The sequence below is a fragment of the Zosterops lateralis genome (assembly GCF_965231275.1).
Source record: "Zosterops lateralis genome assembly, chromosome: 4".
NCBI lineage: Eukaryota > Metazoa > Chordata > Aves > Passeriformes > Zosteropidae > Zosterops > Zosterops lateralis.
The window spans coordinates 5790154-5813243 of NC_139765.1; the positions used below are offsets into that span (position 1 = coordinate 5790154).

Genomic DNA, 23090 nt, shown 5'->3' on the forward strand with positions numbered 1-23090 from the left:
AAATAACTGCTTGCACTGCTCTGGATGTTTTCTTGCAAAAAAAAAAAAAAATGAAGCCAAGCTATACTGATAAGTATTATTATGGGACTATCCTTACAAGTGACACTGAGTTTCACAATTCAGTCCCAAATACTTTTACTTCAATAAGTAAACGAATAGGATGAAAAATTAGTGCAAAGAGCCAATCGAGGCAAAAATTCCCATTATCTTGACAAAGAAATACCTAATTTATACAAAATCATGGTAAGAACAGGAAATATCCTGTCAATTCATATAAATCACTCATTATCTCATCCTAATCCCATTCAAAATTAGAAGAATGCTTTAATCAGAATCTGCAAGGACTGAAGAGGTAAAGGATAATGAGATGGCTTTGTGAGAAGTCTTTTGGCATGGAAACATGTTAGAAATCTGAGATGAAATTTTAAAAATTTAATATCTTCTGGTAGTAAGTACATTCATTTTTGTGCAGAATTAATAGAATTGTCAGAAGGCAGGAAGCAGAATTGGAGGCACAGCGGGTGCTCCTGTGTATTTGCCGGAGAAAGAATTGATGCGAACACCTTAAACACCAGATTTTTTTCCTTCTAAATCCTCCTTCTGAAGGATTTCCCCATCCAACATGATTGGAAAAAAAACATAAGGCAAGCTCTCTACTTCAAAAATCCATTAATTGGTAAAGAAAGGGAGGAAACATGTGCTATTGATTATGTAATTTATGTGTTATGATATCCCGGTGGGCTGACATGCTCAGTGGTGACCTTAGCCTTTGAAATGGTGGATTACATCGTATAAATCTCCTTCTAGGAGTAGAGGACATTTTTCAGAGCAAAATCTTTCTATTAATACACCACAGCTTATGATTGCTGAATGTATTCTTGGTCTAACCTCAAAAGAGGAGAGCATGGGAGGAGTTCTGTAATTCTCTCACTAAAACAACAAGCCCAAATCCCTCAGTGGCATTTCTGCAGATGTTCCAGGCGGGGAAAATGTGGCCACTTTTTCTTGACTTAAGTTAAAGTAAGTGAGCATGTGGATTCCTTTCTGGAAGAAAAGATTTACACATTTGCAGCTATGAAAGGTGTGCAAGGTAGAGAAGGCTGTATGTTTTATATATCTAAGTGAGACAGTGTTTTTCTCTGACAAAAAATGCCTCAGATTTTCCCTTCCAGTTAACCATTTCTCTGGTCTGGCACTGTTGTTATCTGCCCTTCTCTGCCTTTTGGGAACATCTGGGCAACCAAAGCTGGTGTTAATAACATCAGAATAACAAATCTCCTACAAATAGGTCCAATCCTCTGCAAAATTTCAGGCTGGTTTCCTGCAGAAATGGGCAATTATACAGCCTATGGGTGGGTCCATACTACTGGTTATCTGCCCTTCCCCTTCACCCCTCCAGGAGCTTTTCAGCAGCCCAGGAAATTTCCATCCAATGTGCCAGCAGGGCAGTTGTATCCAAGGTTGTAGGAACCGGCACGCTTTGTTCAAGGGGATGACAAAGGAAAGAAACATTAATGATGGACTCACTAAAACAGCAAAAAAAACCCTACCTCACCCCTAATTAGACATCAGAGACTCTACACAACAGAGGGCAAGCAGGCTTATCTCCACCCATGGCAGAACAACTTGTTCAGCAGGACATTTCTATTTTTATTTTTAATACAAGGAAACCTGCGGTGAATGTTCTGATGGACACAGAGATGGATCAAGAAAAAAGAAAAACCCACACAGAAATGTCTGTGTGCTCCTTCAGCAACAACTGCACAGTTATCTAAGAAACAACGATCTTTTTACTCTTCATTCCATCCTCTCCTCAACTAATTTTGTTCTTTAATTATGACTCCTGGCAACCTGCAGTACAAATGAGGATTTTCCTCCTTTAGGTAATGCATGTTCTTGGCTCTGAGGAGGAAGCTTGTCTGTCAAAACATTAGCTGTCTCTTTCATATGTTAAGTATTAATTCTATTTATCTTCGAATTATTTTCAAATACTGGAGGCATTCTTCCCTGTATTGGAATGCAACAAGTGCTTAATTTCAGGTTTTCATGTTATTCTTCCTCAGATACGAGGCCAAAAGCGAGTAATTAAGTTCTCATTTAAACCCCATTTCCTTAAATACCTTTTCTCTTACCACACACAGCCTCTTTACCAGCCCCACGCTCTCCCACAGGAGGCAGGAGCAGGTGGCCCATGGGGACAGCTACAGCCACAATCTCATTTCAGATGGCCTGTAGCCACATTATCATTATTCCACCATTTACTGGGTAATACCAAGGCACGTGTTAATGTGTGGCAGAGCAAAGGACTTATTGGTCACCCAGCAGGGAAAGAATTTCTTGTCCCTGATGTAGAGGAAGGAGTTAACAGCTCACCACCACCTGACACTGAGGTCCTATTCCCCTGCTAGGCAGGCCAATGAGAGACTGTACCCACACCTGGAGCCATGGCAGGTCTGTGCTTCCCTTCCAGCAGGAATAAAAAAGGGTTGAATTCAGACTGGTATAAGGCAAACCAAGAGTCATGGGTGATTTGTGTGCTCTGTGCACTCAGGGCCAGAATCAGCATTGGTATTTTGGCAGTGTAGGACCACGCTGACCTCGTGCTGGCCCTCCAATAGCTGCTGGCATTATTCTTCTCTTCTACTGAGGGCTTCTCCATGTGAGCCAAAGAAAGGGAGCTCCAGCATCTCTTGAGTCAAGATAAAGGCATTGCTCCTTCATAAACTGGATGAACCCACTGCTTGGTTTAGTTCTGCCAAAGGAAGGGACAGCAGAGGGAATGTGGTCACAACCAGCCTTCTCAAAACTCCCAGGGAGACCACAGAAGATGCAACTTCAATGCTTTTTTAGCTACCCTGAACCCCAAACCCTAAAAATACATTTAAGGCACTTCAAGATGAGGGTAAAACTTATGCAAGAGGCACAAAAATAAGAGCCCTGTATCCACGACAACACAAGCACACCAGAACTCCAGCACGTCCCTTTTCCGAGGCCACAGCAAAGCTCTCCCCAAAACTAAGGATGGATGCCTGAGGGGAAAAAAGCATTTCAGAAATACTTTCCTGCCCCCTTTGGAAGGAAAGGCCTCCACTCCTCCTGCCTTGTGCCACCTTCCCATGTCCCCAAGGGGCCGCCTGCCCTGCCAGGAGCGCAGCACCACGGCGATGAATCCGTGTTTTCCACTGCAAGGAGGAACATGACTCACAGTCCCCACCAGGACCCAGTGACTTGTGGTATCCAAAGCAAACACAGCTAGCGAGGCTGTTCAACAAACAGTCAACAATCTCCTGCTAGCTGTGCACCCCATGAAATGCCACAGCTTAAGGGTTTTTTCCTCACTTTGTCCCTCGCTGTTGCCTTTCCTCATTCTTTCTCACAGAAGAAACTTATGAGCAGAGCCTGAGCCTCACTTTGCCATCCAAGCAAAGCCTAGAAGAGTCTGGGGAGGCCTGAACAACATCCTCCTCAGCTTCTCTCACATGTCTAAGTGAATGTTGGATGATGCTGCTAGGAATATCCAGAAAGAAACTAAATCCTCACCTCCTTCAGGAAACCACTTTGGTACCTGCAAAAGAAGGTAAGAAGTGGGTCTGAAAACTGCTTCATTTTGGCCATCAAAGAGCAATCACATGTTAATGACTTTCAGTTTATTCCCAGCGGTACCTGGTTCAGATTTGGGAAACCAGGAATGCTTGCTAATATGTTTTCAGATTAAATGGGCCTTTCCTTTTCCTAATGTATGTGCCTAAAAAATAACAGGAGTTGCACAGTCATGTCAAGAGATTAAACTACCCTAAAGTCTGGAGAGAGATTACAGCTATCTGAAAACAATAGGTGCACACTTTATTCAGCAATGGTGTGCTTAGTCAAGACAAACTTGACTGGCCATGAAGACTGGTTTGTTTCTCTATTAGTGCTTGTGAAAAGCTGCATAAAAACACAGAGCTGTGAATGGCCTGGCATCCACAGCTTGTTCCAGCAATCACCCTGCACAAAGCAAACCCAAAAATCAATAAAGTCACCCAGAAGGTTCCAGGTTTGGCTTCCCAAAGGGCTGTCCTGCACAGCAAGGCATGTGATGTACAGCCATATACACCCATACCCACACCTACCTGACAGTTTATGTTACAGAGCCATTATCCCACCAAACTATGTCACACAGTGACATTTTCCCTTACTGAATTCTCAGTCTTCGCCCTCCTGGTAGTATTTGGATAGTTTGAATCAGGTGCCAGCATCTCTCAGGAGTGACAGAAGGATACTCTCAGGAGGATCTCATGGGAGCAAGCCAGCCATGCTCAGTACTCCTGACCTTGACACCTCAGCTGCATCACACATAAAGCAGGTACTGAGGAACTTGAGGTACCTTCAGATAAGCTGACAGACAAACACACAGTTTTGAAGGCAGATATTTGGGGTTTAAGAACCTAAAATGAAAAGTTAGGCTCTGGCTGCAGTCTCTAATACATTAACCTGCCACCTCCCTCAGAGCCAGAGGCAGCCACTCAGGGTGGGGCACATACCAGGTGCTCAGGAGAAACAGGGAATAGCTCTGAATATCGGCACAAACCACCGAAAACTTGGTTTGGATTCAGAGGTCAGAGGCAGATTCGAGAAGTGGAGAGAGAACAAGGACGTATCGCAGAGAATGAAAAGACATAACTGGATATGGAAAAAACCACTAGGAACAAATGTGGCAGAAAGGTAATACAAAGACATTGGAGCATTTGCAGGACTTGGTGCTTCTCTGGAATGACTCAGCTTTGCCCAGTAAAGGCCTCTGTAACACAGACAAAACCTTTGCAACACAACACCCCATCCTGCTCTGCAGGCAGCTTAGCCTGGACTTCAAATTCTGCATTTACCTGAGCTCCAGGTCAGCTCAGAAATGCAGCAAAAAGATTGAGGGGTCAGAGTTGGGCAGGATAGAGACCCCCCCCCCACCTCCTTCCCAAGGACTTCAGGCCAGGAGGAGGCTTAATCACAGCAGCTCTGTTGTGCCTCTGCTCCATCCCCACTTGTGTATTCTGAGTGAGAAGGGGCTGGTGGAGCAGCTGAACCTCAGCCTTGCAAGGCTTCTGCCAGCAGAGTTCCCTCTGGGGAAGGGAATTTGTTGCTGCCCATCTCCAGCCAAAATCTCACCCTCTGTGCCGATGCTCATTTGCTCAGAAAAGTTCACTTCAAAGGCAACAGCTGCTCTTCAAAGGGGCAACAAACTGCAGGGAAGTAGAGAATCAGTGACTTCCCCAGGCTTGGCCACAGTTCCTGCAAATCCTTGGAGGGGCTTTGGCCCAGACTGCAGAGTAATTGCAGAGCAAAGAGGGAAGAGATAGAGTGGACAGGTTGTTTGCAAATTTTCTTAAGGAAGGAAAATTTACCTTTACCCTGTGTTTGGACAGGCCCATTTCTAATTTTTAATCTTTTCCAGGGCAGATTAAAGATGCAGTGTTATCTACCTCCACTGAGATCCCACAAAAAACCCCAATGGCCACCAATTCTGAGTATTCCTGTAAAATCACAGACATCCAGCTTCTGGTGGGGTACTAATGAAAAAAGTGAAAAACTATTATTTGCCCCTCATTTGACTGAAGAAATGCTGTAATTATTTGTGGCTGGTGCAAAAAACAGGAAAAATGTTCAGATTCTTCAGCATAATCCTGGTGTCCTCAGTTTCTTTTGGTCTTTTGAGATTGCCACCCTGGGGTACCATCAGATATTAGTGAAAGGTCATGCATGACAATAAATTATCTGTCTTCAGACTGAGGGAGATTCTGGCAGTCTGAAAGAACTTCTTCATCCTGTGTGCTGCTTTATGTGGCATATATGAGAAAACTTTACACTTACTGGGCTTCAAAAGCAATGCAAACAAACAAACAAACAAAAATATATACAGGTCATGGTTTCATAAAGCTTTTCTACCCTGTTTCTGTTCACTGACCCCCCTACCCTTTTTTTACAGAGTACCTAAAACAGTGGCTACTTTCCCATATGGTTACTCAAGTCTCATGTTCTGCAAGTAAATGCCTTAATGAAAGTCCCATCACCACAGAGGTTCACAGACTCAGTTCAAAGTACTGATTATCAGAGGGCCAAGAGGAATGCACCCTTTTTTGGTTTACAGAGCTTTTCCAAAGGAGCACAACAGCATCCTCAGCACTGAGGTTTGTACCAAGGGTGATCTAATAACGGCCATGGGATTTCCAAATCACAGTTTCCCATCTCATCAGACAAAACACTAATTTGTATATCAGTTTTAGCCTCCATGATTTCTGTTTCACCAAACAATGTTTTTAGTCTTTTTTAAAAGGCACGCAATATCTAGAGAAAGAGCAACTCAGTGCACTGAACTCTTCAGCCAGTGAAGAGACAAAGTGAAGAGCAAGGACAAAACTCTTACTCAAACCACTCTTACTGAAAGCAGACCCACACAGGACATCCAGGAACTTATTTTTTTCTTTTTCTTTTTTTTTTTTTTTAGCATGAAGCAGCTTCACAAGGACAGCAGGACCCAGGCAAGCCAAGAATACAGCACCCAGAACACTCTCCAGAGAGAAGAGAAACTTGGTGAGAAGAGGTAATGAATGTCTGCAAATTAATGGTGCTCTAACCACACAATGACTGGAAAAGGGGTACAGGTGAGAGAGGAGAAAGGAAAAGGTGTAAAAGGCAGCTGCAGAGCAACTTTTTCTTTTGAAACAAAGCAAGTGCATTTGCAACCGAGATCTGTTGGGAAAGGCACAGTGAGAGGATCCACTCCACCAGTCTGCAGCTCCAGAAACCACTGCTGCATATTTCTCTATCTTTGTGTCCAGTCCACAGGGCCACTTTCCCACAAAAAATGAACAACTGTGACTCAGCAGATTTCTCTGGAACAGCTCTGTGATTGAGATCCCCTGACAAACAAGGCACAAACTTCAGGCCATCAACACCAACCTCTATTTTCCCAGCTAAGCAGCTCTTGGGTCATTTGTGGAGCAGACTTGGATGACCAGAGACGTGAAGAAAAAGCTGGAAAGCAGAACCCTGGGCTGCAGCACCTAAGACTGCCCAGTACCTTCCAGCAAGCCTCATAACCATAAGGTGGGCAGCACTTGTCCCACACAAGGCTTTAATTTTTGTTTTACTGCAAGGAACAAGCAGGACACACCAGCTTCCAGGCTGTGATTTCATGGTAGTGTAGCCAGCTTTGCTCCCTCCCATCCCACCCACTGTGCCAGCCAAGCTTTTGGTGTCAGCTGTGTGAGGAGCAAGACCAGAAATGGATCCAAATGGGGAGAAAAAAAAAATCAACACAAAAACCAACAACAAAGAAAGGAAGGTGGGAAATCTCTGCAAGATCCATTCCCTACTGCAGTTCCTAATCTAACTTCACCAGCAGTGCCAGGGGCAGGAATGAATGGGCTGGATAAGGAAGGAAGGGGATGCCCAAACCAGCATTTCAGCAGTACTCAGAATCCCAGAATCCCAGGATGGGTCAGACTGGAAGGGACCACAGTGGTGTCATCTGGTCCCACCTCCCTGCTCCAACAGGGCATCCCAGAGCACAGGGCACAGGATTGTGTCCAGAGGGGTCTGGAATATCCCCAGTGAGGAGACTCCACAGCCTCTCTGGACAATCTGTTCAGGGCTCTGCCCAGGGAAGAAGTTCTGCCCCATGTCCAGGTGGAACCTCCTGGGGCTCAGTCCCTGCCCGTGGCTCTGGTGCCATTGCTGGGCCCTGCCCTGAGCCCTCCCTGCTCACAGGGACACACAGGGATCAGGGCCCCTCTCAGTGTGTCCTCTCAAGGCTGGACAGCCCCAGCTCCCTCAGCCTTTCCCTGTCAGAGATGCTCCATTCCCTTGATAAACTTTGTTGAACTACTGCCTCTGTTGCTCTCAGCCAGACTGGCAGCTCAGGACTAGAACAGGCTGTACACGACTGGCTCACCCAGCTCCACCTGTTTGCAAACACCAAGCCCTGTTTTGCATTACTTGTGCTCAGGTAAAGACAGCTTGGCTAGAAAAACACACTGTACATTAACTCTTCCCCAACCCAGGAAAAGAAGCACCCAACTGATCATCAGCCCCAGGTATGGCCCAGGTAGGAGTTAACACTCTGCTGACAGCAGAGGCAAGATGCTAAAGAGCCCTGACCCACAAGAGATGTTTTCTGAAGCCATCCTCATTGCAGTGCTACAGAACCAGTTTCGAGGAAGAACATAAAGAGAATAAAAGGCAAGTGAAATCAATGGCATGGATGAAAACACCCTGCTGAGTTGTCCTCCAGCACCAGTAACACTCTAATTCTTTGTTCTGCATCAGTGCCCAAGATTCATCACCTAAAGGAAATAAGCTACTTGATTTACTACACCAAGGGCTGTCACAAATTCACATGCAGCTGAGGGACTCCCCACATGTTGGATCTTTTAATGAGAAAACATGAAATGTTGCTTCTTAGCTGCCCTTGGCAAATGGCTGTGATGCAGAAGGAAATTTCCCAAGTAAGAAGAAGAGAAGGTGAGAGAGAGCTCGGCTGTGGTCAGTCGAGTGGCTCTGTGAGCTGAGCCAGTAGAGGTCTCTCTTCCACTAATAAAAATAAATAAATATCTATATTCATTTGTGTATGCAAGTCTCCTCACTTGGAATGCCCAGCGTCGAACTAGAATGAAATATACACATCCAGAAGCCAGCAGCTCAGCTGAGAAGAACCACTTGGTTCCAGAAAAAAAAAGTTTAAAAAAGGGAAGTTGGTGTGGTGTACCAGGTTACCAAGCTCACAGTATCAACTCCAGGCTTCACACCTGGCAGGAAAAATTTACAGTATGGTCAGTCCCAGACCTCCAGCTTCTCTCCCCAAAGCAAGTGAGGACCACAGGTGTAACAGTGCTAGCTAGGACACAGCCATCTGCCTGCAGAGCTCTTCCAGCCTGCCCAGGTAGCAGGGGAAAGGAGCCCTTTCCGCACTTGTAGGTGCCCGGTTTCACTCTGGGTAAGAGCCAGTCATGACAGAAAGGCTTTATCAGGCAACATTTGGATTTTTGGCCTCCATGTAAAGGACTGCTGGGTCTTTGAGGGAGCAGCGTCTGGAGCACACAAAATGGGGCGTCTGCCCACGACTGGAATCCTTGCTTGAAGACTCAGATGTGAGGCCAAGGATAAAACTGGAATGAAACTAATGTTCCTGCCTGCCGTCTCCTCCAAACAGCTGCAGGCGCAGTGGGACGGCCAGGTATAAAAGCTCGAGCTGGCACAGCCCCTCTCTGCGGATGGGGAAGGCTGAACCACAAGGTGTGTGCTGCTCCCTGCTTCCACCCAGAGACGGCTGGCAGGTGCCAAAGCTGCCGGGAGGAGCAGGCAGCCCCTGCCAGTAGAGAACAGCACAGAAAAACACAGCACGGAACGGCACAGAACAGAAAAACACAGCACAGAACAGAAAAACATAGCATAGAACAGAAAAATATAGCACAGAATAGCATAGCACAGCACAGAACAGCACAGTCTGCACACAAGCACCCATCCAGGTCAGCCTGGTCCAGCTGGGCCACAGACTGCAGTGACATCCACTGCAGTGACATCCCCACAATGTCACATCCCACAATGTCAGCTGCAGCAGCAACATTCCCCTTTTCCAAAAGCCAGAGCCAGGGAACTGCCCCCCAGAGACCTGAGATCCCCACAGGATCCTACAAGCCCTCTGGAGAACCTGTGGATCAGTGGAGTAATTAAAATAGGGAAGGTCCACACATCCAGGCACAGTTGGGATATGGGGAGGGGAATTCCAGACAGGTTAGAAAGCAGTGGCAGCTTTGTTTGCTCCAGGGAAAAGCAGGGAGTCTGATGCTGGTTTGTTTTAGGCAGTTGGCGTATTACCATTAGATATTAACATGTTGTTTTTATATTTTTATTATCATTATTAATTTTATATTATGGGAAAAAAGCACTTGCTTGCTTTCTAAGTGAAGTGAATCAGGAATTATTTTTATTAGAAAGAAAAAAAAAATAACATAGAGAAGAAAAACACATTCCCCTCTATTTTTTGGCCTAATTTTGAGTCTTGCAATGACTGATGTGGGCAAGACAAAAAACAGGCAGGGAGAGGAAAGGCACACAAGCTGCCTGGATGGAGGAGGTGGCTGAGCCTGGATGAAGCACAGCAAACCACAAGTGCAGATACAACCCGCCCAACAGGGAAAAAAACGCCTTTTTTCAGCTCCATAAGTAAACCCAACATCAGAGGTGGGGGGAAAAAAATCAGTATTAAAAAAATACAGAAAGCCTTCAAGGTTTTTCCAGTAAAATGAAAGCAGAAGACATCTAATTTGGTGAGAGTGCGAAACAATTCATACAATAAAATTTTATTTTACTGCAGATCGTGCATTTTATTAAAGCTACTATACTGTGGCCCTTTTATTTTGGTATATATAAAAATTATATATATATATATATATATATATATAAAATACTAAATAACTTTTCTATTAAAGAAAAAAAAAATGCTGTAGGATATTGAAGCAAAACATGCTGACACTTCCTGAAGTGAAATGTTTTGTTTTGAAAATGAAATTCGGCTTTTTTTTCAGCTGAAGCTACTGAGAAGTACTGATGGGTACCAACGCCGGAAAACATGGTTTTCCAGCTAATTCCCCCATCTGAGGAAAGAGGAGGCTGAAAAGCAGCGGGTGCTAATATTGACTTTAAGAACACTTTGTCAGTACTTTCTCTTCCCGCCAAACGTCCCGGCTGAGAAACGGTCAGATCCGCGTCCAAAATCCTCCTGCTAAGGAAGGGTCTTATCTCCTCCCTCCTCTGGCACGGGAACTCCCGGCCGTGGGGAAGGGAATGCCGAGCCTTCCACAGTATGGAAACCCCGGGACGGGAACCCGGGGGATGGCAGGGACGGGATCCCGGGCACGGGGGATGGCAGGGATAGGAATCCGGGTACGGGGGATGGAAGGGACGGGAATTCAGGCACGGGGGATGGCAGGGATGAGAACCCGGGCACCGAGGATGGAAGGGACGAGGATCCGGGCGCTGGAGATGGCAGGGATGGGAATCTGGGCGCTGGGGATGGCAGAGACAGAAACCAGGGCACAAGGGATGGCAGGGACGGGAACCCGGGCATGGAGCATGGTAGGGACGGGAATCTGGGCACGAAGGATGGCAGGGACGGGAATCCGGGAATGGGGGATAGCAGGGATGGGAACTCGGGCACAGGGGAGGGCAGTGACGGGAATCCGGGCATGGAGGATGGAAGGGACAGGAACCCGGGCACAGGGGAGGGCAGGGACGGGAATCTGGGCATGGAGGATGGAAGGGACAGGAACCCGGGCACAGGGGAGGGCAGGGACGGGAACTCGGGAGCTGGGGATGGCAGGGCGCCCGTCGGGCGGCGGCTCCAGCCGGGGGAGCCCCGCAGCCCCCGCAGCCCCCGCAGTCCCGGCTCGGCGGGGCCGCGCAGCCGTGAGCGCGCAGTACGTGCGTGCGCACACGCGGGGGGGACGCGCGTCCGCGCCTACGTGAGACGGCGGAGCGAGGGAGGGAGGGAGGGAGGGGAAGGCGGGAGGGAGGGGAGGAAAGGAAGGGGAAAAGCAGCCGGGGGCGGGCGGGGGCTGCGTGCGCACCCCGCGCCGGTTGCATCAGACGGGGCGGGCCCGGGCGGCGCTCCGCCCTGCCCATCCCCCGCCCGGCCCGGCCCGCCAGCCGCACCAAAGCAGCGGGGCAAGGTTGCCTCCAGCCGCCCGCGGAGGAAACGCTGCGGCGGGGAGGAGCAAAGCGACAGAGAGGGGAAAAATAAAATTTAAAATATTCTCCCCCAGCCCCGTGTCCATCTCCCCACCGGCAGCAGCCCCGAGGGAGCGGGAGCGGGGCGGGGGATGCTCCCCCCGTCTGGCGGCGGCTCCGCGCATCATCCCCCGGGGGTCACCGCGGGAGGAGGAGGAGGAGGAGGAGGAGAAGAAGGAGGAGGAGGAGGGCGCAGCGCTGTTGCGATAGCGGCGGGCGCGGCCCCAAAAAAAAAAAAAAAAAAAAAAAAAAAAAAAAAAAAAAAAAAATTTAAAATAATAGAGGGGGGTTGGTTGGTTGGTTGGTTGGTTGGTTGGTTGGTTGGTTGGTCAGAGGGCACATCCCAAGCTGACGTGACGGGATAGGCCGGCTCGGGGAGGCGCCGCTATTTATTTTCCACCGAGATCACTTTGTTCGTGCTGGGGGCAAGGGAAAAAAAAAAAAAAAATTAAAAAAATAAAATAAATTAAAAAAAAAAAAAAAAGTCACGTAACGCCGACCCTGGAGCGGGGCTGGCGGCCGAGGGCTCGCCCCTTCTCTCTCTTCCCCGCCGTTCTCGGGGAGTTTTCGGGATAAACAACGGGATCGCGTTGCACCGGGGAGGCGGGGAGGACTCTGCTTCCCCCCCTCCGCCTCTCCGCCCCCCGTTCCGTGTTCTTTTACGTGTTTATTTATTCCTGGCAAAGCCCCGCGGCTGAGAACGGCGCTCCCCCGCATGCCCGGGCCGGGCAGCCCCCGCCATCCCTCCATCCATCCCTCCATCCCTCCATCCATCTATCCATCCATCCATCCATCCCCCGCTGCTCCCGGCGGGGCTGCGGGGCCGGTGCCTCGGGCAGCATCAGCCCGATGGGCCCGGGGCTTGCGAGGCGCCATCTTTGATAGTTTGATAGCCACGAGCCCGGGGAAAGGCGCCCCAAAGCTCCGGGTACCGCCCGCCTGGATGGAGGGACCAGCCCGGGGATGGAGGGACCAGCCCGGGGATGGAGGGACCAGCCGGGGATGCTCCGGCTCTCCGGTGATGCTCCTTTAGGCTCGAGTTCCAGGACTAAGCGCCAGGAAAACCTCTTCTCTCTCAAAAATAAACAACCCCCACCCCAAACACACCGTGACACAGGAAATTCCCCTCTTTGGCACCACAGGAGGCTCAGCAGCGTTTGTGCTGGAAAAGCCCCTCTTTTGGAATCCAGCTGACTGTCCCCAAGTGCCACATCCACACGTCTCTGGAGCCCAACTCGTTCCAAAGCCTTTTCCATGAGGAAATGGCATCGCTGCACTTTAAAGCTGATCCATCCTTCCTTCACTTTCACCTGCGCCAGAGAGCCGGGAAGAGATGGATGCTCAAAGGAAAAAACTGCTGTTATTTTCCTTGCAGTTTTATTTCCTCCTGTGCCAGGCTGAGGGAGGTTTGAAAGACACACTAATGAAGACCATATTTCTTATATATGGCAGTTTTCTTTATTGATTGCTTGATGTGAAACAATATCAATCTGGATTTATTTTTTTTTTTCCCCCACATATTACAAAAAAAAAAAAAAATTAAATTGGCTCAGTCTGCAATCTTTTAAGCACAGCCATATTAATTAGAAGGAAAAAAAAAAAAAAAAAAAGAAAAAAAAACTGATAAAAACCCTCTAAAACTTCTACCAAATAGAGCATTTATCAATGCACAAAAAAAAAAAAAATGCCACTTTGGCTTTATGGGGAAAAAAAATATTGTCTTCTAGATTAAAAAAAAAAAAATCTTTGTAACATAAATAAGTTAGTTAGTATAATTTCTCAGTGTCTTTACAGAGTTATGTACACAGGTACACTTCAAACTTTTTTTTTTTATTTTTACATACAGGTACACAGGCAACGTAGAAATACTGTTTAAAGATGTAGTATCCCTTTTCCTCTCACACACAAACACTTTGGGGAAGTGGGTCAGATCAGAAAACAATATTCCAGATTCAGAGCAAAAGCCTTCCAGATTAGGTTTAAAAAAAAATAAAAATAAAAATAATCAGGCAATGTAATCAGGTGGGATGATTTTAAACAACTTTTTACAGGATATCAGTTTTGGTATATGGATTGGAGGGGGAAGGGGGGTGGGGAACTTTTGCTACTACATAACGGAATCATCACAGCTCCCACCTCTTCAGCTTAATGCCACAGGAAGAAAATTTCACAATAATCTGCTCTGAACAGTTACCACAATCCATTAAAAAAAAAAAAAAACTCTAAAAAAAATTTTTTAAAAAAAAAAGATAAAAACACTGTGGATCCACTTAAAGGGACAATACATCTTTAAGTAATAAAAAAACCTACACTGCTTCTCTTCATAGATTTCATTGCTTGCTAGATTGTGAAAGCAAGTTCCAATCGGTCACCCTCTTCCAGTCCCTCCCCCCCCCGCCCAAAAAAAGTTTTATGTGCTACATAAGGTAAAAACTATATACACAGGTAGTACAATGAAGCAAATAAGGGAACACCTAATTGCACAATGCTACATCCAATGCTTTTAGAGGCAGGTCTTTTAAGAGTGCCTAAAATTTAGTGTTATTGTTTGCTTTTTTGTTGCTGTCGTTTTGTTGCTGTTCTTTTTATATATGTATTTATTTATTTTTTTTTTTCAGTGCTTGTACAGGACCTCCATCCCCCGGAGATCGGCGATATGTATTTAATTTTTTTTTTTTTTTTTCCTTTCCTGCTACGACTTCTTTACATCTTCCTCGCTTCCGACGAATGAGGAAATGAGGACGCGCACATCATCCCTCCGCTCTGCAACGGGAATAATGAAGAAAAAAGAAAAAAAAAAGAGAAAAAAATAAAAAAAAGGGAAAAAAGGAAAAAAAAAAAGAAAAAAGGGGGAAAAAAGAGAAAAAAAAGAGGAAAAAAGGGAAAAAATAAAGAAAGAAAAAAGGGGGAAAAGGGGGGAGAGGGGAGAAGAGAGGGGGGAAAAAAGGGGGGGAAGGGGGGGAAAAAGGGGGGGAAAGGGGGGGGAAAAGGAAAAAAGGGGGAAGAAAAAGGGGGAAAAAGGGAAAAAAAAAGGAAAAAAAAGGAAAAAAAGGAAAACAAAGAAAAAAAAGGGAAAAAAAGGAAAAAAAAAGGGGAAAAAAGGGAAAAAAGGAAAAAAAGGAAAAAAAGGAAAAAAAAGGGAAAAAAGGGAAAAAAAGGGGAAAAAAGGGGAAAAAAGGGGAAAAAAGGGGAAAAAAGGGGAAAAAAGGGAAAAAAGGGAAAAAAGGGGAAAAAAGGGGAAAAAAGGGAAAAAAAGGGAAAAAAGGGAAAAAAAGGGAAAAAAAGGGAAAAAAGGGAAAAAAAAGGGGAAAAACGGAAAAAAAGGGGAAAAAAGGGGGAAAAAAGGGGGAAAAAAGGGGGAAAAAAGGGGGAAAAAAGGGGGAAAAAAGGGGGAAAAAAGGGGGAAAAAAGGGGGAAAAAAGGGGGAAAAAGAGGAAAAAAAAGAGGAAAAAAAAGAGGAAAAAAAAAGAGGAAAAAAAAGAGGAAAAAAAAGAGGAAAAAAAAGGGAAAAAAAGGGGGGAAAAAAGAAAAAAAATTTAAAAAAAAAAAAAAAAAAAAAAGATTGGGGAAGGGGGGGGGGGTGAGAGAAGCGATTAGAAAACATCGACAAGAAACGCGATCCGCGGCGCAACCGGTTCAAACCGACACCGCATCCCCGGGGCGGGCGGGCCCAGCCCGGGCGGGGCCCCCCCCACCGCCCCCCCGGGCAGACCGGACCGGCCCGAGCTCCCCATCCCCATCCCCCGGGGGGACCCTCCCGGGCCGTGCCCCCAGCCCCCCAAAGCGGGCGGGAGTAGCGGCATTCCCTCGGCACGGCTCACCCCAGCGGGACTAATTTGTTGCAACTTCTGCTTTACAGCTTAATCTCTCTCTCTCTCTCTCTCTCTGTGCGCACACAATCGCAAATCGTTGGGTTTGTTTTTTTCTTGGCTTTTTTTTTTTTTTTTTTTTTTTTTTTTAAATAAACCTCGGGTCCCAAACCGCCGGCGCTATTTTTTATTTTTTACCAACTCTCCCCGCCCCAGCCCTCGCCTTAAAACAAAACAACAAAAAGGGGAAAAAAAAAAAATAAAAAAAAATAAGAAGCTGCACAACCCAGCCTCCCATTAACCCGCTCCCTTCCCCCTACCAGCCTCTGAAACCAAACCAAAACAACAACCAAAAAAAAAAAAGAAAAAAAAAAAAAAAAGCCAAACAAAAACAAAACAACCTTGCATTGAGAAAATGCCCGGATTCTCAAGTTCTTGACTTATTTCTCCCGCAGTGGGAGGTTGGCCGCGACATGCAAGGCTGACACTGGAGGTGAAACAGCCCCGGGGGACAGGGGGAAGCCCCCCGAAATCCCCTGGAATCTGACAGGATGCACCGGCCGCGCATCCCTGCACCCGCACGGACCTTGGCAATGAGCTTTCCGTGCCCATCCCGCAGGAAAACAGGCTCAAATCCCACCGCAGCCCCTGCCCCAAGGTTTCTCTCCTTGTTTTGTTCTATTGGAGCCCTGCGCCTCCCACTCCCCACCCTCCAACACACACACACACACACACACACACACACACCCATCCCCAGCGCTCGGGAAAGCCGCCCTGCCTGGGGGAAAACACCCCACAGCCGGCTCCAATCCCCCTTAGAGACCTGGGATAGACTCTTTATTTACCCTAAAGGGAACTGACCTAAAGGCTTTACGTTTGATGTCTTCCCGGGCTGGATTTCTTGGGTGTTTGCTCCACTGAACTGGCACTGGGGGAGTCTTCTGAAACCTCTTCTTCTGTTGTGTTGGCTCTTTTATTTTGAGGAGAGGAATCTAGGAGGGGGGAAATTAAAAAAAAAAACGAAGAGGGGCGAGGGAGAGGGAAGGGGGGATAGATATTAAAATATTTTCCTTCCAGATGTTTGCTCAGCATCCAAAGGGGGGATAGATGGAGCCGAGAGGGAATATTCCCAAATCCCCACGCCAGGTATCGGTGGGGTGAGGCGAGCAGGGGGTGGGGAGATGGGTTTTTTTTTCCGTAGGTAGGAAATCCAAGCTCCCTTTTTTTCGGCTAAAATCCACATTGGTGTTTTTGCAGAGCGCTCAGAACCTCCTCCCACCTGGGGGGGACCTGACCCGCATCTCAAGGCTCTTCCTTCGCAAATCATCTATTCTAGGCGGGACTGCAAACACTACCGGGGGATTTTTTTTGGGGGAAAAAGGGGCGGAGGGGCCGCAGCCCGGCGGTGACAGGGGACAGAGCCCTGGGTTATATCGGTACATCGGTACATTACCATCGGCCGCGGGTCTTTTCCTCTGGGCAGTGCACTGCTCTGCCAAGTCCGTGCGAGCCCCTGAAACATCAGTCTTTGGAGCCACACAGCCAGTGTCCTCTGAGATTCCCTGAGAACCGCCACAAAGGGCGGTTTGGCAATTCCCGTTTACATCCAGGCTCTGGCGGCCGGCGGACTTGCAGGCGGCTTTCCGTAGCCGGGGCGGTCTGAAGTAGAAATCGGGCGAGCTGCCTTTCTCCACGGCTTGCCACTCGTACCTGCCTTCCAGCGGCCTGTGGTTCTGGAAATCGAAATTCCACTTCCTCCGGTACGCCTCCTCCATCTCCTGCAGGTGCCGGTTCAAGTCCCTGTTGAGCTCTTCGTGGTTCACCGGCCCGAAGAGGTTCCTGCACGCCGAGGGCTTGGGGTACTCCGCCTGCCGCGCCTCCATGCGCTCCAGGGTCGGGCTCCCATTAGAAATGCGCACGTTTGACATCTCCCCGCACGCTGCGGCTGCGGCCGCCCGCTCCTTGTGCTGGCTGCTCTCCTTCTCCTCTCCTCCTTCTCCTCCACCGCTTCTCTTTATCCTCCGCTCGCCCTCGGCCCGCGGAGAAAGGGCGAGGAGGCGCTTTTTGCATAAGCGCCGGCCCTGGGGTGAGCCCCGAGAGGCTGCGCTGCCCCGGGGAGCCCCGGGCGGTGCGGGCAGCGCTGTCCCCGCCGGGGCCGCTCCGATGGTGGTGCCGATGCCGATGGCAGCGATGATGCCCCTGCCGTCCGCGCCGCCGCCGCGTAGTAAAAGCCAGACGGAAAAAAACAACCAGGCGAGCCCTTTTCTCAAGTTTCCTCAAATATGGCGATTGAGGCAGGCTGACGAAGAAGAAAATGATTGACAGCGCCGGGTCTATTTAAACAAGCCCCGAAGAGCTATTGGTTACGGCGGAGGGCGCCGCCCCGTCCGCCCGGCCCGGCCCGGCCCCGCCGCCGCCTCTAAAGGTGGGACGGGACCAGCCCAGCCCAGCCCGGGGGAGAAGGAGAGGATGGGCACGGCACCGCTGAGCCCCGTTCTCTTCACCCCTGTGCAGAGCCCGCCGGGGTTTGTGCCCACCCTACAAAAACAGCCGCCCCCATCCATCCCGCTGGTGAGGAATGGTGACGGGCTGTGACAGCAGTGTCCCCACTGTCTGCACGGGTTGGGCTCTGGCGACACGTCCGGGGTTGGGGGCAAGCTCAGGGGTAGTGGGCAGGCTGACCATCCCCGCGGGGACCAGCACCCCCTGAGCCACAGCATCCCCTGAGCCTCAGCATCCTCTGAGCCTCAGCACCCCTTGACCCACAGCACCCCCTGACCCACGGCATCCTCTAACCCACAGCACCCCCTGACCCACAGCATCCCCTGACCCACAGCACCCCCTGACCCACGGCATCCTCTAACCCACAGCATCCCCTGACCCACAGCATCCCCTGACCCACAGCACCCCCTGACCCACGGCATCCTCTAACCCACAGCACCCCCTGACCCACAGCATCCCCTGACCCACAGCATCCCCTGACCCACAGCACCCCCTGACCCACGGCATCCTCTAACCCACAGCACCCCCTGACCCACAGCATCCCCTGACCCACAGCATCCCCTGACCCACAGCACCCCCTGACCCACGGCATCCTCTAACCCACAGCACCCCCTGACCCACAGCATCCCCTGACCCACAGCATCCCCTGACCCACGGCATCCTCTAACCCACAGCATCCCCTGACCCACAGCATCCCCTGATCCACAGCATCCCCTGACCCACAGCATCCCCTGACCCACAACATCCTCTAACCCACAGCATCCCCTGACCCACAGCATCCTCTGAGCCTCAGAACCCCCTGACCCACAGCATCCTCTGAGCCACAACACCCCCTGACCCACAGCATCCTGACCCCACTCCCTGCAGAGATGGGCTGGTGGCTCCTAATGCCAGGACCATCATCTCCTGCCCTCTCAGCAGAGAAATGGCTATGTTAAGAAGTGCCTCTAAAATAACCTTTGCTGGGATTTCAGATATCAGCAACCCAGGGAAAGAAAAAAAAAATAATACAGCATTGGGGTTTGTCCTCTTTGTGTGTTCAAAAGATTAGATGAGCAAAGAGTCACAGCCAGGGAATTTTCTAAGCAATTTCCTCAGATAGTCAGCAGGTGTGGTGGGCATAAGAGCAATCGTGTCCCTCCTCTCTGATCCCCTTTTCTCCAGCCCTTTCCACAACCATCTTCCCTCACCAGGCAGGGCAGCCCCTTCAGTGTGTGGTGTGACACTGCGGGTTCTCTCAGGTTATGACTTTTCCAGGTGCCCAGATCCTGTGCCTGAATCTTTGCAGGACCCTGAAGGCTCTTCACACCAATCCATCTGGAAATTGAAATTCCACTTCCTCCGGTTTCCTCTGCAAGCAGAGCAACCCTGTCCAAATTTTGGGGTTGTAGAGCAGAGTACACAAGTAGCAAGCTGTCTCAACAAGGCATGGGTCAATACAATTGAGTTTAACTGGGTGAAATGAGAGTCACCAGGTTCGGCCTTGAAGATTTTTTTTTGGGATTTTACACACTGGAGAGAGGACACAACCTTCACACAGTGCTCAAGCCCAGGCCAGCACTTTGCTGGCCATCATCAGTCTCAAAGCCTCCAGCTTCTGCTCACACCACTGAGCAGAGTAATCTCAGTATCATCAGACCCAAGTTAAAAAAAAAAAAAAAATGTGTACAGGCAAAAAAAAAAAAGTTTTAAAACCACAAGGTTGAAATACATCATTAGCCATGTTATTTTTATTATATGCTGGGGATTTTAGTATTTGGAAGTTGTTTTGCAAGTCCTCTCAGAAACCACAAGTTTCAGCAATTCACTTGCAGAAAATTAAAGCTGATATTTACATGTCTGCAGGACCTGAGATGTTCTTTTGAAGTTGCAAGTCCATGATAAAACTCCATCAGCTGGAAAAAGTGGGGCCTGCATCTGCTGTATTTGCAGGATTTCATCTTCATCTCTCTAGGCTTTCCTGTCTTTGACTTCCATTGCCACAAGCAAGGAAGCTCCATTTCAAACATCATTTTCTCTGTCAGCTGTGGGGACACTGAGCTTGTTTTGTTGATCCACACAAGGGAGTTGTAACAGAGTGATCTGCAGAAAATGTCTAATTTATCCTAAACCAGCACACCAGGGCTTATCCTGATGGGTGAGCTGCTGAGTGTCCCACCCCAGACTCCTTAGGTGAGGAATTCCCATCCTCTGCTCCCTGGGAATCTCTGCTTCTCTCCCTAATCCACAAGGGAAAGGCAACCCTCTTGTCTGTGGGATTGTGACAGTGCGCCAGAGTATCAAATGTGGGGAGTGTGGGTTTCCAAATGCTGGAAAAAATTCCGTGCCCCACGAGTAAAGCAGCAGCAGCAACTTGACAGCAGTGCAGCAGAGAGCACTGAGTTAGATGAAGCCTTTGGGAAAAAAAATTAAAAAAATAAATTAAAAAAATTTAAAAAAAATAAATTTAAAAAACCCCACCAAGTTACTGTAGGACAAGAACCTTCTGGGTTTGTTTTTTTGTTGTTGTTGTTGTTCTGTTTATACTTCCCTTAGCACAAGGGCCCGAGTCCCTGGATGCTGTACAAGTATATTGAGCAGGAATAATTAAATCCAAAGGGGCGGGGGGTGGGAGTGGGGGAGGAGAAGAGGGGCTCGAATAATTTAAGCCGCTGATGGAAGCAACGGAGAAAATGAAAGAGGAGTGGTCTGCCCCTGGGTTTATCCCTCTATCCCTTCTCCTCTATCACCCTGCCTGGCTCTAGAGGGGCTGGGGAGAGGCAAAGGGGAGGGGGCAGCACAGCCGGAAACTTTGGGGTCGCGCTGGGACAAATCATCAGGAAAAGGGGTAAAATTAAGGAAAAAAAATTAAAATAATAATAATTAAAAAAAAAAAATCAGAGTGTCTCCCCCGGGGTGGGAGCATCCGCATCCCTCGGAACATCCGCGGCCGTGCTCGGGGTTGGGGTTTGGTCCTCGCCTCTCTTTGAGCTCTCTCGGCTCCTCCACCCTCCTTTTCCATGAGATCTCAACAATCCACCTTAAAATCGCGGCGGCCGCAGAGACGAAGGAAAAAAAAAAAAAAAAAAAAAAAAAAAAAAAAAAAAAAAAAAAGAAGAAAAAAAACAGGCTGTGTCTGCAGCGACCTTGCCATGATCTAAAGTGTTTTGTTTACAGTCAGGCACCCCCGATGGCTGCAGCAAATCGGGACACAGGCAGGCGCCCGCCCGTAGTAGCAGCGAAGCGTGGAGAAAAAAAAAATACAGGAAAAAAAAAAAAAATACTCGAAAGTCCCCGGAGCGAAGTTGGAAAGATCAGAGCGCCATCGTCTTGTAAAAGAGGGGCACAGCAGTGGGGTGGGGACGGGGGGAGAGAGCTGAGCCTCCCCCTGCCCGCCCTGCCCCGCTCGGGGCCGCCCCCGGCCGGGCACAGACCAGAGAAGAGGATTAAAGAGAGGAAAAGAACAACAACAACAGCACCGAACCCCAAACAAAACTTGGAGGAGTGAAGCAGGAAGGAGGGAGGAGTGTTTGCCGGAGAATGGCGTGGCTCCTCTAACAGGCTCTGGACACTCTGTCCCCTCTTTTCTCACTGCCCCTCTCCTCGCTCTTCTTTGGGCTTTTCCTCTGCCAGAGCTGCTCGATGTTTTTGTTTCCTCCAGAATGGCTTAGGCAAGCCTCCCCTCTTCTTTTTGGCCATCCTTCCTCCCCAGCATTTTATACCCTGTCCAGTGAACCGGCAAAGCCCATCCAAACCACACACAAAGCAGCTGGGTTGCTTGGGATTTTATATTTTCCCTATATTTTCCAAATAGCGGGGAAACTGGGGATCATACTGAGCTCCTCCATCAGGATGTGTCCTCCAGAGTTGAGGATGAAGAAAGCAGGGATATGGCATGGCCCATCTGGGGGTTTGAGGGTTTACTCCTACCCCACCTCAGCTGAGCCAGTGTTGCTTCCCCACCTTTCCAGTTTTTCAGGCCAAGGGCTGATTTCTTCAAGAGATGTGGGGCGAGCCTGCCAGGAGATTTGAGGTGCAGGCCCCATCCCCTTAACAGGAGCCCTTCCCTTCTGGGCAGGATTAGGGCCCGATGAGGTTCAGCAGCAGGAAGGAAAGAGCCACCTCAGTGTACAAAGGCTCTGGGACATAATCCAGCAGTGCCCAGGAGCAGGGGCGAGGAGATGCTACCCTCCTGTGCAAGTGGCGTTTGAGACCTTTTTGCTCGTTTGCTGTAAACTCTAGAGGGAGCCTAAGGACAGAGATGAGGCCAGGACTTTGTCTCAATGGTGGCAGCATCCTGTCCCTGCTGTGGGCTCTGCTCCTGCTCCCCTCTCACATCGTGGAGACCAGGGGATGCCCCAGCCCTGTCCCCACCTGCAGCAGCCTCGGGTGAGCTCAGGTGCCCAAACCAGCCCAGGGGATTTTGAGCCCTTGTGAGAGTCCTTGGCTGCAGGTACAGCTTGGGCATGTCCTTAATGGGATTTGGGGTGTCCTTCATGGGATTTGGGGGTGTCCTTAATGGGGTTGATTTTAAAAGGTCAGAAATGCCTTCTCTGTGCTGTAACCATAGGGCAGGTTATGTCTGCAGAAGATACAGGTTAAATTACTACCACTGAAAGCACTCATTCCTCTCTCTTTGGAGCTCATCACCAGCTTCCCTTGGCTTGCTGAAGGAGCCAGTCCTTTTCAAAATCCCCTGACTTTGTCTCTTCTGGTCTGGCTCAGACAATTTTATTTTTTGTTTTTCACTTTGTTTGAAGTGCAAAATAGGAGCAAGCTTAAACTGCCCTTGAAGCACAGGTGAAGCCAGGAGTGTCCTACAGGCAGCAGTGATGGATGCACTTCTCTGGGTAAACCAACTTCCCCTTTTTCAAACCAGGAACAAGAAAGAGGATGTTAATTTGCAGTCCCTAAAAATAAATACACACACTCACACGTGATTATGTTGAGTTATGCCAGCAAACACTGCTGTTGTAGAGGTGAGGCCTAAATCAGGAAATTGATTACTTGCTGTGAACTGACCTAATTTCTCTGAAGAAA

At 48.7% G+C, this 23090-nt stretch overlaps 1 protein-coding gene across 1 annotated transcript; it reads right to left on the minus strand.

Moving 5' to 3' along the window:
- Positions 1 to 14342: 14342 nt before the first annotated feature.
- CDKN1B (cyclin dependent kinase inhibitor 1B) lies at positions 14343 to 17891 on the minus strand. Its single transcript, XM_083860021.1, has 3 exons — positions 17023 to 17891; positions 16431 to 16561; positions 14343 to 14523 (listed from the first exon to the last, which is right to left on the minus strand). Exons 1-2 carry the CDS (start codon positions 17495 to 17497, stop codon positions 16440 to 16442), a joined length of 597 nt encoding a protein of 198 aa, XP_083716147.1. The 5' UTR covers positions 17498 to 17891; the 3' UTR covers positions 14343 to 14523; positions 16431 to 16439.
- Positions 17892 to 23090: the final 5199 nt, after the last annotated feature.